We start from the raw sequence: 17,639 nt of genomic DNA on the forward strand, positions 1-17,639 counted from the left end.
CAAGTCCTTTCAGAATGAATTCCTAGGATTTACTTTATTTCTACTCCCAAATATGCAACACTTGGGTATTCTGGGAGCTCGTGTTCTCATCCAAATTATGATTTCTATTGAAGCTTAGTTCAAAAAAATTCAGGGCTCTTTGTCATACACTCTTCCTGTGTAGATGATATTTTGGTTTACTTCTGTAAATATTTTTATAACTGAGAGTGAAGCACCTAAACAATTGTGAAATATTTGTCTGGAATCTGCTTTAGAACAAGGTCTCTGCCAACAACCATCCTTTCCCGGTATCTGGAATGGGCGACTTTTCCGTGCAATATTCAGTCTGTCGTCTCAGCAATAAAGCAAAAGTCAAAAGATGATGATTTTAATATACTTTATTTAAAAAGTACACAGTTTTAAATTGGTGTCGATGGGTTTCAAGCCGAAGGGACACTGCCCACTGGCAGTCCCATTTCTGATGAAGGGTGATTATCAATGTAGCAAACTCACATTTGAATGACTGGCAAAGTAAAAAGGTAACTTTTTTGTCAACATATCTTTAAGAGTTTATATCACGCACAGTTTAAAATCATGAGATGCTGATGGTTGGACTATATTTCATGTCTCCTATGTCGCACCATATTTTGGTTCACAGTTTATCCATAATTTAGCATGCCAAGAGAACATCTCAGTCAGTGTCACCTTGAGAAGAGCATCAAGAGCAGAGGGAAGAGGGTAAGGAGCATCCTGGCCTGCAGACTCGGCGCGCCTCCACACTCCCTTGCGTTCTCCTACAGGGAAAGACAGGAGCTTAACAGATTCCAAGATGCCTTCGACTTTCCGAGCTGTATCGAGGCCCCAGACCTCAATCCCCCTCCCTCCAATGTAGGAATCAAGTCTTTTGGAACCTAGGTAGTGCAAGGAAATGGACTTGTCTAAATTTCATCAAGTTTATGATGAGAATCTCTGATTTCAGTTGTCAGCACATAGAATGTTCCAAATTACTCTGTGCATCCCATTACGCAGAACACTCAAGAGGCACAGGGCTGTTGGTGGAGATGTCTATTGTGATCGAATGAGAACCGCAGAATATTGGCCTTCTCATGCTTTCCTGTCAGAATGTAAGTAAAAGTTGACATCTAAGGGGTCTGATCATTTCAGAAACCGTTACAGAAGGTTTTGTGTGTGTCTTCTTTCTTTTCATTTGGGGAAAGGAGGGCTTTGTTTTATAAAAATGAAATCATATTATGTAATCCTTCCTGCAGCATGCTTTTTATCCCCTGGTTGATGGAAATTCTTCCAACTCCACTTTTCTAGCTGTATTGTATCATCAATGGGAAAGACTTTCTTCTCCGCTCTTTACTGCTATGAAGAGTGCTGAGTGCGGTCATTCTCCAGTCCACGATGCTCGCCTTGCCCCTGCCTACGGTGAGGATGCCCAGGAGTGGGAGTGTAGGGTGAGGGGTATTTCTGCTTTTGATGGCTGTGGCTGGAGATTTCATCATTGCCTGTACGTGTTTATCGCCCAGTGACTTGTATCCTTCCTGCCCTCCGTTTATTTTTATATGTGGTTGTTTGACATACCAATTTTAAAAAGCTCTTTATGATTTGGTTTATCAATAATTTTTCAAGGTGTATAAATTGGTTATTGACTTTAAATTATCTTTTTCCATAGAAAGTTACAATTTTTTATAAAGAAATTCTGTTTTTCTTCCATAGCTGTCTGGTTTTGGATAGGAAGATTAGTTCAATCCCTAAAATTTCTTGTGAGATTATTATTTTACCATTTAAATCGAATCTATATTTTCCCCTTTGAATTGAACCTTTGTCAGATCCAAGAATTCCTATGCTGTCCTATTGACCTCATCTTCCTAGAAGGTCTAGAAACTTACAGAAAAAAATACTAATTTTTTGAATGTTTATCTTATATCTATTTACCGAAGTAAATTATCTGATTAACTCCAGAAGAGTTTTACTCTAGTGACTTTAGCTGTCCACATAGGCATTCTGGTTTTGACGGATTTTCGTGTTTGGGGACTATTATTTGTATTTGTATTTTACACAAAGATTTTTTATTTGAATTTTATCACTGAATTTGAGCAAAGACCTTTCCAGCATATATTTGCATAATATGTTGCTACTGAACACTCCTTTGAATATAGAAGCAAACACTCTTAATAAATTCCAAGTTCTTATTGGTACTCTATTGACTTTAACATCTTCTCTAGGACATGGAGAGTTTAACATTAAAATTATTCGCTCTTTAAACGTGGAATTTAAAGTCAGTCAGTTGGCTTTGATGGCATTTTTAAAAATAGAGACCTTCCCAGGATCCCTATAATAAGAATTGTTCTCGGTAAGCTTTGCATTTTTTGAAGTGGGGAGGAGTTCATTTTTAAATTCCTGTTATTTCTGCTAGACTAAAAAGGGTTTTTTTTGCCTGTGGTACTTTGGAGATATTCACCTTTCTCAGTGCTAAGTTTAATTTTTTTCGGATGCTCACTTCTGGCGTACATGGAGGGCCTTAAAGTCGTGCTTTCAGCTGGTGAGGGGGTTTGGAGGCTTATCATTCCACCTGCGTAAATTGTGACTCTTGATCTGATACAAGAATTGCCACTTCGGCTTTACACGGACTTCTTATAAATTAAAGGCTGTCAAAAAGTCAGCAGGGGAACATCGTTTGAACTACAATTTTAAATAAACCAAGATGGTCAGAGCCACAGTGTATGTAAGAGCGTGAGGTAATAAAATTACAGCACATCCATAATAGGGAAGACGGTAAAGAGGTTTTAAAATATATACACAGATCTAACAAGACCGTTAAGCACAGACTGAACACGAAGGCACTGGGGGCTAAAGTAGAGTACCGTGAGCCCTCCATTGTTTCCCTTGATCTGCCTGCAAGGGATTGTTTTCTCACCAGGAAACTTCTTAGCTACAGTTCTTTGACAATTATGAGACTCTCATGGTGAATCTGGTGGAGAAAGAGAACAGGTAGGGTTCGCAGACTTACCTCAGGATGAAAGCCATGACAAGACTCCGGACGCCTTCTGATCTTCTGGGCCTTTAAACGTTCACACTTAAGGGATTCGTTATGTTGACTGTAGTTAAGGCATATTGCCCAGACGTCACTTTCCCTTACTCTGCATGTTGGAGGTCAAACCTTGACACTGAACTCCCTTAACGACTTTTCTCTCTCCAGTTGTGGAAAAGTTGTCATTTCCCCCTCTCTAATATTTCTCCCCTGGGTTTCCTTCCTGTCCATCCCCCTGGGTTTCCTTCCTGTCCATCCCCCTGGGTTTCCTTCCTGTCCATCACCGGCTTCAGCAGCAGTGCCTGGACTTACGCACAAAAGGATATACCTGATTTCAATGGGCGCCATGGTGATGGGGGTCACGGACTCACACAGGCAGCTGCTGTCCACCACCACCATGAAGAGATTGCTGCTTGGAATTTGCTGGATGACAAAGGACCTGTTGGGACATGAAGCACAGAGACAGTGAGTGGTCACTTACTACCTGTCAAATCAAGAGTCCTGAGGAAAACTTCTCCGCTGGGGAGTTAACTCCTCTACTATTTTGGAAAACAGTTTTCAGAGACTGCCCTATTACAAAAGTTGCCTCCTCCACGAGGCTCTTCACTTTTGAATACCAGGCTCCACTAAAAAGACGACAGTTTATAGCTTATGGCTGCGGCTACACATAGCTCATAAAACTCACCTTGGGAAGACTGGAATGCTATGCGTACAAAACACGAGAGTCAGATTGACTAAATCAGCCCAATTTCCAAGGCTACAGGGTCAGGCTTTTACAAGCCTCGCTTCCTTCTCCCAGGTGACATTGAATGTTCTTTGTCTCTCTCTTTCCAAACTGATGAAGTGAAGTTTCTAGACCCTTCCCTGTACTGCTTTACACAATGTCTGCCCAGGATGGAGGTCCAATGTTTGCGTGAGATTAATGCTGGTCGTTTGGGAGTTCCACAGTTCTGAGGCCACGTGCTGGTGCTCAGGCTGTGCGGCGGCACTGACATCCGGGTCCATCGGGACAGCTAGTCCAACAGAAGTTAGCCTAATGGCACCTGCTCTCTCGTCACCCGATGCGGTGAAATGACAGAGTAACACCACCATCAAAACACTCCTGGAGCAAGAAACACTAATGATTCTTTGGAGGAAGAAATTAGAGAAATCCCGTATTTTTCCAGAGCAAACAGGTTAGCTAAATGTTTAGCCCCAAGCCTAGAATCTCGGTCATATAATACGATTTTTCATGATGTTTCACTAAGTTCCGTTCAGCCAGATGAGGCAGACTGTAACACAACAAAGCGAGAATTTCTCTGTAAGTTTTATCTTCATTCATCTTTCTCTCAACAAATTTGTTCTGCTCTGTAAAGTGTATTCACCGTGGCTTACTGAAATCATGCCATGAAGAAGAATCCTTCTGTTTTGTGGGCAATTATAAAGAGGAGAAAGGACTACCTTTTTATCTTTACCTATTAACACCTCTTATGTTGAGTTAACCAAAAGTGGCTCAGAGATTATAACACAACTGGTTTCTTGTCTACAAATGCCTGATGCCTAGTTGTCTAATATCTTGCAATTATGTTTTTTGTTTGTTTGTTTGCTTTTTTAAATCCATAGCTGGGAACAAGGCATGGCTTTGCTCAGAGATGCTTCCTCAATGTCTACACCACCATCCATACTCCGGAACATGGACTCTCCCCTCCCACTCTTCTCCACAACTCTACTTGGCTTGAGAAAAAAAATCCAAACTTGCTATGTCACTAAGGCTTCAAAATTGTTGGCTTTACCTCCCCCTTTTAGCACTAGGTACCTTCCCTCTTCTGCAATGACATTGCTCTAGCAGGTGGCCTCTTCGTAATGGATCATGCCAATCAGAAAGAAAATAACCACCTGAGATGGCGCTCAGAGAACCAATGATTTCCATGGTGAAGGCAGGTTAACAGGGTCTCAAAGACAAATGCGAAACCAAGATCATATAACCCTTTAAAGAACAGGTGATTGACTAGAATATTATGCCAAATGAATCTACCAGATGGCCAATGAAGGAACAAGAGATTAAAATATGAAATAGAAGCTCCAAAGGGAGAGAATATTTTCCAATAGAAGAAAAATTTGACTTTTTTTTCATTAAAAGGGCCCATTCATGCACGAGTGAAACTGCAGATCACTGAAGATACAGACCAATCCTAAAAGCTTCTCTAGAAACAAATTACTTAAAGAAGAATGAGAATGACACAAACTTCTCAATGCGGGACTTAAGATGAAGAAAACAGAGCAACATTTTTTAAGCTTTGAGGTCATGGAAAGAAGGAAATAAAAGGTATGTCAGAATCCAGAGGAAAAGAGATTCTAACTAACTGGAGATATAGGTAGAAATTTGTATTTTAAAATTTAGGGATGATTACTGAAAATAAACTGAAGGATGAAAATCTGATTAATCCAGGAGAGCATGGTAAATAACACAAACATTCACACACACACGACTACTGGGATAAGATCAAATTAGTACCAATCACAATTAATGTCTGTTGGTTAGATTCACATATTAGAAGGCAGAGACTCAAAAATATTAATTGATTTTTTGAAAAGGGCAGAAGCTTTTAAGTTGGATTTATAAAAACACCGGCATTATGCTGTTTGCAAGGAGACACTCCTAAAACAGAATGGACAAAAAGACACCAGAAAAATGCTAAAGACAAGAGAGGGACAGGTTTAGCAGTACTGCTCTACAAATATTCAGAGGGAAAACCATTAAAATGTAATAAAGAAAACAGTTCGTACCAAAAAATAATATAGTAGGATAACAAGCTATGATATGAAATTTTATGATCAGAGTGTAAATTGATAGAAATGCCCCAAGTGATTGATGAGCACACGATTTATTTAAAAACGGAGTGAAAATTCTTTATATCTAAACAACAGAGAATATAAACTATTTTCAAACACGGGGAACTGCAACACATTCCAAAGAGCAGAAAGCATCAGTGACATGTTCTTTTAGGGTAGGGTACAATTAGAAATTAATAGCACAAAGTATACAAACAGTGGAAATTAAAAATTAAAACACACACCCACACATTCAAGTAATTCTTGACAATTTAAGAACAGCCCAGACTAAAATCTGTGCCGTATGACCTTAAATCTGTTTATTGGGGAAAAACAGTTTGCCAATAAATGAACTAAGTTTTTGGATGGAGAAGCTGGAAAAAAGAACACACGCCTGCACCTGTGCCCCTGCCCTCGGTCTTCCCTCTGGTACCCTGGGTTGGGTATTGCTGGCTCCTCAGGCTTCTCCAATGATGGGGCTGATGGAAGGGACGGGAGGTGACCATTGCATGGTTCCCCTCGAGCATTCGCCCTTCCCTTCAGTTCACAAAGGCGCTCTCACATCTCCCACCTCAGGAAAAACAAAACTCTCCCTTGACCTCGCCTCCAGCTAGCGCCCTATTTCTCTGTCCTCTTTCATAGCACGAATCCTAAAAAGAATTCTCCACAATCTGTCCACTTCTCCGCACCGCTCCTTCTTTCACGAATCCACTGCAATTCTTCCACAGTCCTTTCCACTTCACTGAATCAGTCCTGTCAAGGACCCAGTGAGCTGACTACCTTTCTTCTTGGTCTTCTCTGCCTCTGCATCCTCTAAGGAGGATGCTTCCTGTCCATCCTTCACCAGAGACTGCGGAGGAAGGCTGCCTCTGTCTGCCGCAGCAATCTGTTTTCCCAGCACCCAGAGCTGTGGCCAGGACTGAGCAGCTTCTCAGCAAATATTTGTTGACTCGGTGACGGAAGGAATTTATAAAGATAAAAGCAGAAGAATAAATGCAAATAAAACTGTGAAGATAACTGAAAGAACCAAGCTCTGGTTTAAAAGAACATTGACATAAAACAGCCTTCGGCACAAAAGAAAGAAGTCACAAAGTCACCTTAAAACCCAAAGATCCAGAGGCATTTAAGCATCTTAAGTAACTATTATGTGTACCGTGGCAAACAATTTGAAAAGCTGGAGCAAACACACCTTTGGGGATAAAGTATAAATTATCAACATTTGGCCAAGCTGTAAAAACATAAGCAGACCAATTGCCATGAAAAAAGCCCCTGAAATGCTCATTGAGAATCTACCCGCAGGTGAATACGACCAAGTCACCCAAAGAACAGATATCAGTGCGTTCTTTGAAAACTCATGTGAACCCACTGACCAACTTCTAGAATAAAAGAAGTCAGCGAGCTGACCAGTTACATAATCAGCACATAAAACCACAGCCTCTCCTAGGACACAGGCAATAACCAGTGAAAAAGATATTTATGAAAAAAAGAACCATGGAGAGTATCAACAATGACTAGAAAATGCCTAAGAATAAATCTAGTAAAAGACTTCTGTATAAAGAAAATGACCAAACTTTATCGAACATAAAAAGACAAACTAAGAATTGGGGGAAGTACAAAGGTGGTGGAAAGAAGCCTTTATATACGAAAGAGGTCACTTCTTTTTCAATGGACCTTTTAATTCAATCAGAGGAATTCCAAGAAATTCTTATTGGGATTTTTGATGGAATTTGAGGTAATGATCTTTTTTTTTTTTTTAAAGATTTTATTTATTTATTCGACAGAGAGAGACAGCCAGCGAGAGAGGGAACACAAGCAGGGGGAGTGGGAGAGGAAGAAGCAGGCTCCCAGTGGAAGAGCCTGACATGGGGCTCGATCCCAGATCGCCGGGATCACGCCCTGAGCCAAAGGCACACGCTTAACTGCTGTGCCACCCAGGCGCCCCGAGGTAATGATCTTAAGATTCACTCAGAAGAGTAAATATGAAGAGTAGTCCAGACAATTGCATAAAGTTGAGTTTTAGGCAAAGGGAAGCAAAGCCAAGGCGTGCGCCCTCACCACTATCAAAGCCACAAGAGGACTTACAGAAGAGGCAACACTGATGGACACCTGACACATTAAAAGGGGTTCAATCTCACTAAAAGTTAGAGACAATATACATTAAAATGAGACTAGGGGCGCCTGGGTAGCGCTGTCGTTAAGCGTCTGCCTTCGGCTCAGGGCGTGATCCCGGTCAGCGGGACAGAAGTCATGGCTGCCCAGCAGGGTCAGAGGCAAGCTACAAACGTGCTTTCTTGCCCATGAAGCAAGCAGATATTGGCCCAAGGCACCTCTGTCTGCTGAGCCCCCAACCTCACCCTCAAGTCTGCTCCTTCTACCAGGTCATCAGGGGGAAAGAGAGCCAGGGAGCAGACCAAGGGAGGGGAGGAAGGGAGGAAACTGACCAAGGGGGTAGAAATTGTCAAAAGAAATGGACTGAATCCGTAACATTGAAGTTCTTTGGAAGGAGAACGTGTTCCAGTATTCTTCAAACATTTATAAAATGGGGTGTTACGCTAAGGGCTGAGTATTGACTTTCTCCTTCTGCAAAAGAGAAAACTGGGACTCAGAGAGGGAAGCGCTATGAATGAGACGTGCTTGTGGCCATTTTAGAGATGGGGGAACAAGAGGCTGGGTGACTTCCTGGAGTATTAGAGGCAGACTGCAAGCCTCTGAGGCCCAGCCTGTTGGGGGTCTACGACCACAGGGGCAGCAGACGTGCTGTCTTGCATGGGAATTCTTAGTGCAAACTCCTTGAGGGCAGACCCAGAGTGATTCCTCGCTTAAGGAGAAGGGCAAGATATTGTTTTTAACACATGTCTTCTCTTCGGAGAAGGCTCCCCAAGTGTTCTCAAGGAAGTCCCACAGCAAACTTCTCCCCCCCCCCCAAATCCTACAAGATGAAAAGCCTTGCATGCAGCTATCCTGAAGCAGAGGAAAACACCCCCCTACAAAGGATTTGCCAGCGGAAAGATTAACTGCTTTTCCATATTTTAAAGACTTACTGTCTGCTTATTAACATGGTGCTTCGGAGGGGTCTGGGCAATGTTAGCTGTACATTTATGTGCACAACGTGTATTTATGGCCCAGGGTGCAGGGTTGAACTTCATAAAACACACCTCCATCCAGCTGGGCCCAGCAGTCAGACTGACATCATTGTACAGAGGAACTGTGGCCTGGGTTTGCCTGGGGGCCAAAAAAGGCAGCAGGGAAATGCTTCAACACAGAATCGCAGTGGCAGTTTCTAAGCAGGGATAGGTCAAAATGCGTGAAATAAATTAGGTCCTCCAGGGAAAGAGGAGGGAAGAGGGAGGCAATTTTGATGTGTCCATTGCCGGAACTGAAATAACCCAGTCCTCCCTTTTCCACTGGATATAGACTGAGAAAGACTAGCGGTGGGGGGAGGAAATGATGTGATTTCAAGACAGCCTCCCCTGACAAGAGAGACTATTAGCTGCACACTATCCACTAAGATGGGCTTTGTTGCTTCCCTCACGCGCTCCCTGGACAAACACGCGTGATGGGAAAGACTCAGGGACAAGACACCCAGAGGCCCCACGGCGAACATTTGCAGAACTTGGTTGGCTTGTCTTTTATTAATTGGGTACAAAACGGTGACTTGACAAATAATCGGGGCAGGAGGGACTCTAAAAAACAATTTGAAGTCTTTCACCCGTTATAGATTTTCACCATTTATAAAATTCCCAGATTTCATCCTAACACAAAATAAAAGACAAGGACTAAGTCACGGGGGATTTATTTGAAACCAGCACCAATCTTGTCCTTTGTAGTACTGTTCTCCGGAGGGGCTGGGTATGTGACTGCAGCTCTCCAATGGGATCTTACTCTCCTTAGGGGTGGGAAGCTGCCTGTCCTCCTCCACCATGCCCCCAAGAGGCCTACACTGACCCAGCCCCATAACTTGGGGGGGGGAGCAAACGTTTGGTGACTCTTTAAATTCAAACTAGAAGCTAAATAGTAAGGATGTGTTCTAGCATATCTCCACAGCCATACTATCACGGGGGAGGTGCAGGCGTCCCGCCCCTACTCCTGCTCAGCCCAAAGAAAGTAAAAGAATAAATAGCAGGGCCTCGCCTGCTCAGCCCCCAAAACGTGTCAGGGCTTAATAGAAACATGAAACAAATCCTTCCCTCCTTCCTTTCTTGACTGTTTTCCAGCCTGCCATGTGGAGTTCCTGCTTCCTCATCTCTCAGTGATATCCTGTATGGATTCCGTAATTTTCTGACAACTTCAGATTAGTACAATTAGGCCAGGCTAGTTGGCTACTCTGATTTCGCTTCTAGTTCAAAGCTCTACATTATTCTCCCTTTGAGCTTCTAGGTTCTAGCTTCTTCCGCAGTTACCAGGCTGCCGTGCAACTGTCTCACCGCAGCTTGTCTTCTTACAACACGGCCTGGCCTTTGGTACCTTCTGTGCTGCCCAGCATCCACAGGCTGGCTCTCTTGTGAGGTTCTGAAGGATTCTTCGGAGGACCCCCAGCTCCTCAACATGCCCCAGTGGGGCCACCCACATAGCAACTACCATCAGCAGTTGCTGCAAACTTCTTGCTCTTGTGTGGACTCATCCGGAGAGCAGTCGTCCTGTTGGGTTCAAGCGAGATGACCAGTATCTTCCCCACTGTCCACCTGACTCTTGGGAAACACAGATCTTCGCTGGCCCAGACACAGGCCACTTCAGTGCTGTCCCTTCTCCAACCTTCACTCTTTCCCTCCAGGTCTCTTTGCCTTGTTCAGACAGGTACATGGACGTACTGTATATCTGTTGACTAGCAGACATTTGACTAGGGCTGGACTTGCCCTTCTTCAGGCACCCCCAAAATGTAGAAGAGTCTCCTGGAGCATTCCTCCACTGCCCATCTGGCTCCCAGCAGGAAACAGCGCCCCCTGGAGGGAAGAACCTCTTTCCATGAACCCCAATCTCTTTCCTATTGGGTCCCTCATCAATATTCACGTGGCAGATGAAAGGTGGGCCAGTTGCCTATCCTCAAATAGGTTTGGGGCTCAAAGGCTGTTCTCTTTAGAACTTGTGGTGCCTAGTGCCACTCTGTCCTCACCTCAATCCCGGACTACAAGGAAACCCCCACTTGACATCCTGTTCGCATCCTCCTGTAAGCGTATTCATGTACGGAATTGGGAAGAACCAGTGTTGCAGGGTGCGTTGTAGGTACCTAAAAGACATTTCACGAAAATCTTATCTCTGAAAACAATCTTTAAGGGAACGGAAATAGGCACTTGATGGCAAACCACATTTAGCATCAGGTTCAGGATAAAGGACTCAGAGCTGTGTAATTAGAGTCGGAAGAAGGCACAGGGGCTCACTGTCCCCTCCACCATTTATCCTTGTCCTGACAGTGCCAGCCCACGCAATTAAACCAGAGACAAGAGGGATGATTAAATGTTGGAACGAGGCGAGTATTCACAGGTACCTAAAAGTTGCCCCTGCCCCCAATCCCAATAATTAATGCCCCTGTTTCCCTGGATCTCTCTCTCTCTCTCTCTTTTTTTTTTATAGAGACAGCCAGCGAGAGAGGGAACACAAGCAGGGGGAGTGGGAGAGGAAGAAGCAGGCTCATAGCAGAGGAGCCCGATGTGGGGCTCGATCCCATAACGCCGGGATCACTCCCTGAGCCGAAGGCAGACGCTTAACCGCTGTGCCACCCAGGCACCCCTTCCCTGGATCTCTTAACAGTACAAATGTCTATCGTCTATCAATCGCGCAAACCAGAGATCTTGCCGTGATTCGCGGCGTGGTCCTCTTTGAAGGTCACCACGTGCTGATTTGGCCATCACCTCAATACGGCTCAAGCCCACCCTCCCATCTGCCACGGCTCAGGGCCAGCCTCATGGGGGAGCACCAGTGTGGTCACCAGGGACCTATGCTCAGAAGGGCTTGTCAGTGACGGTTTACTACTCTGTGGTACTATCTTGAAATTCTTAATTTTATCTTTAAATTTGCATTCTTTAACTATTTCTCTGAGTAGGACATGGGCACCGAGCAGCCTGCAGGCTGCACACCCTGGAGTCATGGGGGCAGGACCTGGGGGTGCCTCTGAGGGTCTTCACTTGCCAGCCAGAGGCCCTGTGTCTGAGGGAGCCCAAGATCAAATAGCAAAGAAAAAGTGGCATGACAGGTCAAGAGAGACAGAAAGAAGGAAAATGTTTTACCGTTTCGGTACATTTAATAACACTTTTCTCCTCCTTTTTGAAGCAGCAGCTCACATTTGCATTTTGTACTGGGCCCTGCAAATTATGTAGCCGGCCCTCCCAACCTGTCTCATTTTTAGCACACCTTTCAACTGGCTTCCCTGCCGCAAGCCCCTCTCCATTCTTGAGGTGGGATAATACTTCCCAAATGCAAGGCTGACCCCTCCATCCCCGACTTTGTACCCTTCCACGGCTCCTTAGCATCGACGCAATGGTGTGCCCGTGAGGGAAGCAAACGAGAGCCTGTACGGTCCAGCTGCCTCTCTCTCCAGCCTGATGCATTCAACTGCCCCAACCCCTAGGCCACCTTCTTTCGCACCACCAGCCATGCGCACTGCCATGGGCCCTTGAGTGCATCACGCTTCTTCTCCCTCAGTGCTGAGACCCGGACAGAGCTCATTAGAATCACCCAAGGAGCTTGTTTTATTTTGTTCTGTCTTTTCAACTGATGCCTGGGCCACACAGAAAACAAATTATATGGATCTGGAATGTAGAGCCAAGGCATGTGTATTTTTTTAAGCTACTCAAGTGATTCCACTGTCTGCCAAGGCTGAGGCCCTACTGATCTGAAGGAGTGCTCTTCAAACCTACCACGCTTACGGATGACCCGAGGATCTTGTTGAAACGCACATTCTGTTCAGTGGCTCTAGAGTGGGGGCAATGAATTTGCCTTTCTCACCTGCTCCCAGGTAGTGCTGATGCTGCTGGCTCAGGAACCGGCAAGGCTCTGAGTGTTGCAAAGAACACGGACTCAGTTCTAAGAGACTTACTGAATGTTGCCTTCTCCATAGAGAGCTCTCCGTCTTAGGGAAGCATGTCTCCCACGTTCCCATGACATATTGTAGACACCTGCATCATCCACATACGTAAGACACATACACTTCCAAATGCACGTGAAACGGGATGCTCAGAGCCATGTTACTACCCTTCTACCACCAACTGGAAAGGGATGGAAGGATAGGCACTTTCCCCTAGGCAACATTTGCAATGGTCTGAAAACTGTAAGCTATGGAACCTGTAGAAAGTTCTCTTTTGGTAACCCAGGGAAATACATGGAAGTTAGCCTCTAGAGCAGCTAAAACTGAGTTTCAGGAGGCCCCTGTGGGTGTCTGATAGGACGCAGAGGATAGACACATTAAGAAGCCATGAATAAACAAAGAAAAAAAAATGTTTTCCAAGAGGAGCTCAAATCAAAAGTCACAAAGGCAGATGTTTCAAATTTTAGGAGCTGATTGGCCACCTAGCTGCTGCTCCCCCGTGGGTTCCTTGATGTAGCTTATTCTAGGGTTGGCGGCAGGAGGGATAGATTTACTCAATAATGCCATACCATGAGGAAGCCAGCTAGTGTCTCTTCTTCCTTTCTTTCTTTCCTTCTTCTGCCTCCCTCTCTAGCTCCTTCCCTTTCTCATCCCCTTCCTTCGTCCCTCTAGATAGCCAGACAGGGACCTATCTTATTTTTTGGTTCAGGTGGTTTTGTCTCCTGTTAGACTTCTGAGAACAAGACACAGACCTTTATTTTGTTTTCTATGCATTGGCTCAGTACTAAAGTTCACTGAGTAATGATGAAAAAAATTGTCAAAGATAAAAAAATAATTCAAAGTAGCACAAGTTCCCTGGCCAATGAGTTGTGCAGAATGTGGTACAAGGTTTCAGCAGCCCAGAATGGCTAATTCTAAGGACTCTGCGAGATCCAAGCAAGCCTCCTTGCTTCCGGTTGATTTCAGAAAAAAGAGGGCCCTGCCCCAGTGCTCTAAAGCAGTTCTCTTTGATATCTAATCTCCCTTCTTTTGATACCAATATCCTACTCTGTTCAAGAATCCGCCCTTCCTCCAGGCAGCCCAGGTGCTTCTGAAGAGCTAGCCCTGCCCAGGCCTGTTACCCGAGCCTAAGCTGATTGGTACAATTCCTTCCCCTGAAGAAAGGGACTGGTTCAGGTGGGCATTGGACCTGAGGTATTCCAATCAGACTGAAACCCAGAACTCTTATTTCTACTCCCAACACTGGAGAGCAAGGAAGCTTTCAGCCTTAGGAGCCCCTGGCAGCTTTCCTGTGCTCCTGAATGGGCATGTCTACTGGAAAATGCAAAGACAAAACCTAAGTCTTGGTGACAAGCTTTTGGGAAACTGGAGCAAGCCTTACCTGAAGCCTGTCTCTCAGCTTCTCACTTTATTGTTTAAGCTTGCTGGAGTGGGAGCTTTCTTTTATTTATAATGAAAGAATACGAGTTGATGCACACCTAAATTCCTTATGGTGGTCAACATGTTGCCTGGTCAGATTGTAGCTGGGAAACTTAGGCTTTAGGGAGTTGAGCTCAGAAGCCATCAGGTTGGTTCCCACCAAGCGTACCTCGGATGGCCTGCCAGGAACCAGACTGGTGTAGGCTTCTCCTGCTCCATTCCACCAGCATAAGAAATGTGCTATGTTTTCACCGTTAAGAGCTGAGATTAGATGGAGTAAGCCTATTGTCCTTGTTATACTTACTTATTCAAAATTATATACAACGGACACATTATGGCATTCCATTTGCGGCTTGCTGACGAGGATAGCACACGAAAAGCCCAAGGCCTGCTTCGTCTACAAGGTGCAGTGTCCTGTGGTGGCGGTATTTACCATACTGCTGACAGAATGAGTCAAAAAGAGCCGTAACAATGACTTCCACCCCTCAGCCCCACCAAGGATTTGTTGAGATTGTCGGTGCCGACCCAGAGCCAAAAACAACTTCGGCGGGAAGTTCTTTGGCATTACCGGCACAAAGCAGGTGGTAAGGAATGGTATTCTGTGTTTGAAATCTGGGTGGGAGAGCCCCATAGAATCAAAAGCAAGAGGGACCCGGCTTGCTTTTCTCATTCTAGAAGAAGAGACTCTCAACAGAGCCAACAACAAGAGCTCTTTTCCAACCTTGGTATTTTTTTGTACTAGAGTCTTCAGTAAATCCTCTTAATTATGACAGGAACCATTTTCTTCTAGTCCCCTAAGAAGAGTAAGGACTTTATTCAATATTTTCACTGGAACCAGTAGTGTCTGTTGTTATAAATAATGAGAATAGGAGCTAACCCGTAGAGAGGGTTTGCCTTGCGCCGAACACTTTCTCACGCAGTCCACTTTAATCCTGACACCAGCTCAGAGAGTTACCATCTTCACTGATGCAAGCTTCGAGATGTGAAACGTTTCCAAGTACTACAACCCACCAAGGATCCAAGTATCAAACCTTCGTGTTCGCCATGACACTGGAACGGATCGCCGGCATCATCACCCTTACTACCAGCCCGGTCATCAGCAGCCACCCCGTACTGAGCACTCGCCCTGTGCAGGAAGTGAAGGTCTTCTGCTGAAAACCGCACAACAGCTCCATGAGCCAGGTGATGTTATCCCTAAATTAAAGGGGCACTTTAATTAATTAATTAAGGAACTCCAGTAATTTGGACCCGTCTTGGTTTAAGATAGCACAGGTAAGAGGTTTCAGAGCCATGGTCTGGATGTAAGCTGTCAGACTTTACAGCCTGCCATCTTACCCATCGAACAACAAAATCTCCTGCGGAGAAGTGTAGGCGTGCCACAACTCAGAGCAGAGACTCTGTCTCTAGATCTTCAGGGGCCCTTTGAACATGACCTTGGGCTCACCAGTTATAATTTCCCATTAACTAGCTTTACACCGTCTTCCACCATCCCCGTGCGAATTGTCACATTCATTGAGCAAAATAGAGCAACATCATAATGAACCACCAGGAGGCCCGAATAGACTCAAAAGTGTAAGGAATTCACTGGGGAAATTAAATATCTAATTTTAAGTGTTCTGGCAAAGTCAGACTCTGACCATCAATACTTGTTTTCTAAAAGATTGGACATCTTGCATTACATGAAAAAAAGCATTTTGTCCAGCATACTAAGTTAGGGGCAAGAAAAAATTAGGCTAAGTATGGGGCCACTTCTGCATAGAAAAAAAATAAAAAAGACTGGAAGGAAATAAAGCAGTTTAAATATTTCTCCTTATCCCCAGTTTGCAGATGAGGAAACCAGGTAACTTCCCAGAGGTTATTAGGCTAATCAGACATGGAGCTGGGATTCAAATCCAGGCCACCTGGCTTTAGAGTTGAAGCATGTAAATTCCCTGCCTCGGTTCTGAGTAGTGACATTGCCTGTGATTTTATTTTTTTCTTCATACATTTCTCTATGGTTCAGTTTCCTACAATGAGTAGGAATTGCAATTTTTTTTTACATTTTTAAAATATATTTGAGAGAGAGAGGGAGGGAGGGAGGGAGAGCACAGAGTGAGAGTGAGAGGGGGAAGCAGACTCTTTGCTGAGCACAGTCCAACATTGGGCTCAATTCCAGGACCCCAAGATCATGACCCGAGCCAAAGGCAGATGCCTAACTGGCTGAGCCACCCAGGCACCGAAGGAATTGCATTTTAATAAGAACCAAGAAGCATGGGATAACAACTTTCTATGTTTTAGACTATAGACACACATATTTAGAAAACTAGGTCTCAGTGATCAGCATTTTCTCTGTAATCTCACTTGCAAACTACTAGAAATAGTAAACTCAGAGTGAGATTTCTCCAAAATCACTAATCGAAAGCACATGGGAATACCTCCTTAGTTGAGTAGTCTTGCTGTTCTCTTCCATGTGCCCAGTGTGACCGTACCTCCTTAGGGTGAGTGCCAACAAGGAAGCCTCTCTGAATGCCGCTATCATATCGGCTTTAAAACTGCTTGGTCTACAGGTGAAGATCAATACGTTTTCACTGATTGAAATAAAGGCTGAATCCACGTCTTTCTATTCTGGCTCTAAGCTTTCCGAATTCCATATCTTGTAGCTTTGAATCAATGTCCCAGGGAGAGAGTCAGAGAAATTACGTAGTATGCTATATTTTCTGATCTAACTTCTGAAGCCAGTGCTTCTAATAATTCCCATGCCTATCCAACAGTCTCTTATCACAAAATAGCAAGATTTTTCATTTTGAAGAGTACGAGCACTGAGGTGGAGACTTACAGCCATAGGGAAATTTCAAGAGAGACAGATGTATTCCAGAAACACTGTATGAAAGGCAATGTTCTCAATTTTAAACATCGGTGTTCACACCAATTTATCTGATGATTGGTGATATACTCCAACACAGAGGGGGGGAAATGTCTCCCAGAACAAAAATCAGAACTAATCTCCCATTTCCACACAGAGAATAGCAATATGAAATAGAGGGGAGGAATACACTCGAGGAGGTGGGAGATAATACAAAGCTGACTGGTTCAAGTCAGTGGAGTTGAATCAAGTTCTCCAAGTGAAACTAATAGGCAAACCATGTATTTGTCACCTATTGTCCCCTTCCTTCTCTCAGCCTTAGTTTTCCTATATCAGAAGTGACTTCCCTTCCCAAATTAACATTCCAAAATCACATCATTGTTTCCACCTTGTACAAAACTCTTTAATTTCTCCAGCCTGAGATAATAGACTCGGGTCATTTGTAACCATCATCTTCTTCCTCCTTTAGCTTCTCCTATGCCAACTCTAAGGAAGCAGATTTTTCTTATAAAAAGGGAAAAGAGTTGTTTAGA

The 17,639-nt window shown here is 44.2% G+C and overlaps 1 protein-coding gene across 1 annotated transcript in view; it reads right to left on the bottom strand.

Annotated features, from left to right (window-relative positions):
* Positions 1 to 362: 362 nt before the first annotated feature.
* Positions 363 to 17,639, bottom strand: part of CACNA2D3 (calcium voltage-gated channel auxiliary subunit alpha2delta 3) — an 834,639-nt gene continuing 817,362 nt past the window's right edge. Inside the window, exons 36-38 of the mRNA XM_040628675.1 lie at positions 3,343 to 3,455; positions 2,996 to 3,078; positions 363 to 773 (exon numbers count right to left, since the gene is read on the bottom strand). Of these exons, the coding sequence (XP_040484609.1) occupies positions 681 to 773; positions 2,996 to 3,078; positions 3,343 to 3,455 (289 nt within the window). The 3' untranslated portion in view covers positions 363 to 680. The remainder of the gene's footprint in view (positions 774 to 2,995; positions 3,079 to 3,342; positions 3,456 to 17,639) is intronic.

The sequence above is a fragment of the Ursus maritimus genome, unplaced genomic scaffold (assembly GCF_017311325.1).
Source record: "Ursus maritimus isolate PB19 unplaced genomic scaffold, ASM1731132v1 scaffold_14, whole genome shotgun sequence".
Taxonomy (NCBI): domain Eukaryota; kingdom Metazoa; phylum Chordata; class Mammalia; order Carnivora; family Ursidae; genus Ursus; species Ursus maritimus.